Raw genomic sequence first — 6,000 nt, forward strand, 5'->3', positions numbered from 1 at the left:
TGTCTTGTACTTTGCTTTATGTAATTACTATATCAAAAAAAGCTGCCTCTTTAAGTTAATATTGTCTCAGAGTCCTGTATTTGGGCCCTACTCTAGCCTCCAGCACAGCTCACCATGACACTTAAACTGTGTTTTGTCTGCTAAGCTGATCTTGAATGATCAACTCTCACAACCAATTTGGTCTTTTATAATTACAACAAAACAAAAGTCCTGCCAATGTCACAAAAAAGGAGGGAGAGATACCTGATAAAAATCAGTTCTGCCCAAATTTCATTAGAACATTGACTTTGCGACAAGAGGGGACAGCATGTTAGACCTTGTTTACTCAAACATTCAGCATACAAGGCTTCACCCCTCCCCCAGATTGGACAATCTTAAATACACCACTGATCTATGCATCAAAACTACAAAAATCACCCGAGTGCCAAAGAAGTGCCACTGTTTCCTGCCTCAATGACTACCGGCTGGTGACACTTACACCCATCATCGCAAAGTGCTTTGAGAGGCTGGTATTGAGGCACATGAAAACTCACCTTCCACCAAATCTGGAGCTGCTACAGTTTGCCTACTGCCCAAACCGCTCCAGAAATCATGCCATCTCGTCTGCTGTTCACCTTTCTCTCTCCCATCTCAACAAAAAGGACACTTATGTCAGATAGCTGTTTAATGACTTCAGCTCAGCATTCAACACTGTCATTCCCCAGAGGCTGGTAAAGAAGTTGGACCTACTGGGAATAAACATCACTCTCTGCAACTGGATCTTGGACTTCCTAACTGACAGGTCCCAGTCTGTCTCCATAGGAAATAACACAGACTGAGTACAGGATCACCACAGGGCTGTGTGCTTAGTCCACTGCTGTTCACCTTGCTAACACATGACTGTACTGCACAGTACAGCTCAAATCACATGATCAAGTTTGCAGATGACACAACAGTGGTGGGTCTCATCACCAACAACAATGAGTCTAAATACAGAGAGAAGGTACAGCAGTCTGTCTTCTGGTGTGGTTCCTGCAAGTTTCAAACATGCACTAGTGCAGCCACTGCTTAAGAAACCTGGCCTTGATCACACAGTTTTAGCGAACTATAGGCCTACTTCCAAGCTCCCTTTACTTTCCAAGGTTTTAGAGAAAATTGTTTTTAGTCAACTGAAAGATTTTCTAGATGATAATGGCATCCAAATTTATTTGCCCCTGAAGCAGAAGGGTGGCATCTCCATAAAACCTCTCACAACATGCCTAGATGACATTAAAGCTTGGTTGGCTCTAAACTTTTTAAATTTTAATGAAAAGAAAACAGAGTTGTTGGTGTTTGGACCCAGTGGTCCCTGCGAGTCCTTCTCTGTAGATTTGGGACCCCTGGAAGTTTATCTTAAACCTGTTGTTACTGATCGTGGTTTTAAGTTGGATGGTGATTTTAAATTGGACAACCAAATCAGAGCAGTGGTGAAGTCCAGTTTTTATCATTTAAGGCGACTGACAAGAGTAAAATCTTTTCTTTCAAGGCAGCACCTTGAAACAGTGATCCATGCTTTTATTTCTTCGCGCCTGGACTACTGTAACGCACTTTACGTGGGGGTCAGTCAGTCATTGCTCTCAAGTCTGCAGCTGGTTCAAAACGCTGCTTCATGACTCCTAACAGGAACTTTTAAAATAGAGCATATAACCCCTGTTCCAGCCTCACTGCACTGGCTCCCTGTGTCTTTTAGAGTTAATTTTAAAATTCTTATGTTCACAGTCTTGCCCCGCCTTACCTCTCTGAGCTTCTTCATCTCCACACACCCTGTCGGTCTCCCAGGTCAGCTGCCCCTGGAGGTACTGAGATCCAGGAGGAAGCTCAGAGGGGAGCGGGCCTTCTTTATCGTGGCTCCAAAATTATGGAATAATTTGCCCTTGCACGTTAGAGAGGCCCCTTCACTGTCCAATTTTAAATTGCGTCTTAAAACCCACTTTTATTCTTTGGCCTTTAACCTCAGTGAGACTTAATTTCCCCTTGAAATTAAATTATCGTACTTTCCGGACTACAAAGCGCACCTGAATATTAGCCGCACAAGCTAAAATCAGGGGAAAATCCTGTTTTGTACCTACATCAGCCGCACCTGACTAAAAGCCGCAGGTGCTTTAATGTTTACTTACCATATGTAAGAGAATATGCACAAAGGGGATTGTCAGGAAAGAGATGGCTGTTTGGGAACACATCCCTTGTATTAATATTTTGAAAAACAAGTTACCGGTACATATTTGCACAACTTTTTATGTACAAGTACCGGTAATTACAAGAACGAGTAACAAATGTAGTAGTACATAACAATAACCTACAGCACACCAGAAAAAACGATTCGGCCTACCTTTTAGGCTCAGGTGCAGTAACATGGCTTTAACAAGAAGAAAAGTCAGTCATTCACCACCATCTTTCTCTTCTTCCTGCGCACTAAAACCACCAAAGTCCTCTTCTCCAGTGTCGGCTTTCAAAACCAAAAAAATTCTCGTTGTCAGTGTTGGAGTCGAACACCCTCTGAAGGGCCGTGGCGGTGTCCTCATCTCCATCAAGCAGCAGTCCAGCCCTTTGAAATCCGTTGGTGATCGTGGATGTTTTCACACTTCTCCACTCTGTCAGATGTACAGTCCTTTTCGTTTCATAAATTTGTGACACCAGAATGGCCCACCTCTGAAATTTTTTATCTTCATTTCGTTGGCTTGTAGTCGGATCTGCACACCTGAAACACCTCACCCGTTTGCTCTTTACAATCATACCTTCATAGTACAAGACATCACAACACTTCTTGTTTTACTATGAAACACTATCAGAAAAGAAATAAACCTTTAAAAGTTATCACCCACATTTAAAAACATTATATTAAAAAAACAACAAACATGACTGAAAGTATTACATTTATAGTTGCAAGGTATTATCTCTGTATGAAATATTGAGTTCTATTTTTATTTTTTGAAAGCCTACACTGGCTGTTTTAGTGGAAGTACACGTATAGGTTAATGATACCTAGCCAATATAATCCACTCAAAATGCTCTACAACCTAACCTGACTAAATCTAGGCCAAGTGAGCTGATATTAGGTGATTTCAAAGACACATTTTACTCCAAGCTGAACCCATACAGCTGTTATTTTAGCATGTATTGATTTCATTACTGATTTCATAACCAATTTGATTTGTGTACATTTGAACTAATGGAGCTCTGTAGAGTTAAGGATGCTGGGAATTCCTTTTTTTTTTTCAAAATATAGCCTTGAGGTTTACTTCTTGACCTCACCGATTCTTTGGATATCCCAGCTGGAGGAGAGGCCGGGGCTGCCCTGTATCCCCCTCCTCAGTAGTTTTCCTCTAATTCTATTGTTTATCTGGCTGAGGCAGCTTTTACTCATTTTACGACAGGCAGACCCCCACTGTCAATACATTCTTCGATCCATACAGAGTTACACACCAAAGTTTATAGCTAAGCCAACTAATCTGCCACGTCAGAGGTCAGGGTTCAGCAACTTAATGTAATTCGTGAGAGCTTTAAGGTCGCATGAAATGCTTTGAGAACACAATGGGATGAATAGCCGCATTGAGACCAGGAGGCCCAGGTTCGAATCCTGCTCAAACCCACTACTGTCCTTAAAACAGGGGTTAACTAAGCGTAGATGTAAGTGACTTTGCAAAATGTCCCAAATTTAGCAGCAGTGGTGCTGAACATGTTGCTAACAGCTCCACATTTTCCTCCCTCTGTACCTGGGTAGTTCCTGCAGCACCAAAGAAGTCCACCTGTCCCTCTCCTCACGTTGTTATGATTTCCTATTGTGTTTGACAAGGTTTGTGATCTTGCCACAGTGTCATGTACCACGTGTTGTCTGTTTCCATGAGTGTAGAAACTGCTTTAATTATCAAGCGAGTGAACCATGATGAGTGTCTACAGTTGTAGTTATGAAGATAATAATTGGTGACATCCTATTTATTCTAAATTAGTAAGATGAGCAATGAGGTTGAACAAGGCACAAGCCTTAACCACTCAGGAGAGACAGAGCTTTTTGCTTTAGTTTTATTTTGACTTTATATTAAGACCGTCTATTCTTGTCTTGTGAATAAAACAAACACACTGCTTAAGCACTCATGATAGTATATTTTGAAGGTGGATTTCAGTCCCTGACTATGTAAGACGACATGAATGAACGTACATTTCAAAATAAATCACAATGCATAACATGTAACTGGCTACATCTCATTGTTTTTGTTTGACTTTTAGAGAATCAGAGGAGCGCCTGAGGAGTAGGTTTCAGTGTCGTGGTGGTACGCTGAGTAAGCCGTAGTAGTGCTGGAGGAATATGTTCGCCCGCTGTAATTTCTCATCTTTCTCGCCAGCTCGTCTGATGGTGTCTGCTCCGACACTTTCACCTCTGGAAAATCACTGCTCATGAAGGTGTTTGTCATGGTCTCGTTGCCACTGTCGGGGAGGGTCCCATCCCTCCTGCTGTTATGATGCTGCCCGGTCGACAGGTAGCCCTTGTTCCTTTTGCCCTTCCGCGTACTGATGCGGATGACCCCGTGCACCAGCTTGCACTCGGCCTCTTGATCCTCCAGGTTGTAGTCCTGAGCGATGCTGTAGATGAGCTCGCTGATCTCGCGGGAGAAGGAGGAATCAGAGGTGCACTTGGCCAGCTGGTCAATCTGATGCAGGGCGTAAAGCTCCAGCAGCTTCTTGGTGATCAGAGAGTCAATGTCTTTGTCGCTCTGCTCATCCAAGTCGTAGTCTTCGTAGGATATAAGGCTGGTGCTGCTGACCGGCCGCTGGTTATCCCCTTTACCTGATGCGCGACCCCGTTTGGGGTCAGCACCTGGGTACTTTACCTTCTGACCTGCTATGTGCACATCTGGGTAACGGAAACTGTCATTCAGGGGCAACCTGGGGGTCTTGGGCTGCTTATTATTGGGCTCCAAAGACATGCCAGGGGTTTTCACAGCTATGCCGTTAGGAGGTCGAGGGTCACCGACCGTTTTGGGGGTATGGTCTGTGGAGCTCTCGTTAACCCAGGGCTCCCAGGTGCCATAAAATCCACAGGTGAGAACAGAACAGATAAGAGCCTTACAGCTACTCCAGCCCATGGAGGCACAGGACTGCCTGCTGCTCGGCACGCTGTCTGCCGACCCCGGAATAAATCCTATTGTCTCTGAACCCCTTCCTGTGCCGTTTCGAGGGTGGCTTCTTCCTCGACCATACCTGCCCTCTGAATAGCGGGAGTGGTCACGTATTTGCTCCCCATGAGGATCCTTGTAGGAGTCTTGGCTGGTTGTGCTGTCCCTGGATATAGTCCGGTTGGTTCGATGGTTGTCCGCCCTAGAGCAAGAGTTGGGGTACTTGTGGCGTGGAGCCCCTGTGCTGTGGCCAGGCATGGCTCAAAAAGCCTGCACTGAAAATAATGTTTTGTTCAATTTACTCAATTTTTTTTATGACAAGTTGTTGCACAAAATAAATTTGTTTGAATCCAGAAATATTTTTTAAGTACACTGAATTTAATTTAAGCGAGTAAAACCAACATATATTTTTAAGCTACTTTAACTTAACTGTTGTGGATACGACTTAGTCAAATATTATTAGTAAGTCCAACTAAGGTCGTGTTAAGTGTACCAGAATAATTTGTTTCCTTTACACTTATGTCCCAAACTTATATTCAAATCAATCAAATTGTTAATTTCTCTCTATTTCAATTAAGTTAAGTTTACTTAAAAAAATATTGCTTACCCTGATTTGTAGTTTTTAAAAACGTCAATAATGAAAACTACAAAATTCTTTCACATCATTTATTAATGCTAAATTTGTTGCAAACAGAATAAGAATCCACATCTCTAAGGGAAATTGCTGCAATTTGTATAATACAAATTACAAAACTTTTGCCTATGAACTAGCTTTACAAAGCTGTATTCAAACAAAACAGAAACAACAGACAAGAGAAATGTTAACCAATGTTTCTCTTCCTCTAAAAAAGAAAAAAAAAACTCCTTACAT

At 42.5% G+C, this 6,000-nt stretch overlaps 1 protein-coding gene across 1 annotated transcript; it reads right to left on the bottom strand.

The window, feature by feature from the left end:
- Positions 1 to 4,238: 4,238 nt before the first annotated feature.
- Positions 4,239 to 5,387, bottom strand: LOC146635776 (keratinocyte differentiation factor 1-like). Its single transcript, XM_085348695.1, has one exon. It carries the CDS (start codon positions 5,385 to 5,387, stop codon positions 4,239 to 4,241), a length of 1,149 nt encoding a protein of 382 aa, XP_085204821.1.
- Between the last annotated feature and the right edge of the window lie 613 nt (positions 5,388 to 6,000).

The sequence above is a fragment of the Diplotaxodon limnothrissa genome, linkage group LG3 (assembly GCF_057381915.1).
Source record: "Diplotaxodon limnothrissa isolate DT_005_m linkage group LG3, D_limnothrissa_male_GT1.1, whole genome shotgun sequence".
In the NCBI taxonomy this organism is placed as follows: domain Eukaryota; kingdom Metazoa; phylum Chordata; class Actinopteri; order Cichliformes; family Cichlidae; genus Diplotaxodon; species Diplotaxodon limnothrissa.

Bases quoted from the DNA above. Each gene is read 5' to 3' on its own strand.
- LOC146635776 (XM_085348695.1), bottom strand. From the start codon at position 5,387: ATGCCTGGCCACAGCACAGGGGCTCCACGCCACAAGTACCCCAACTCT.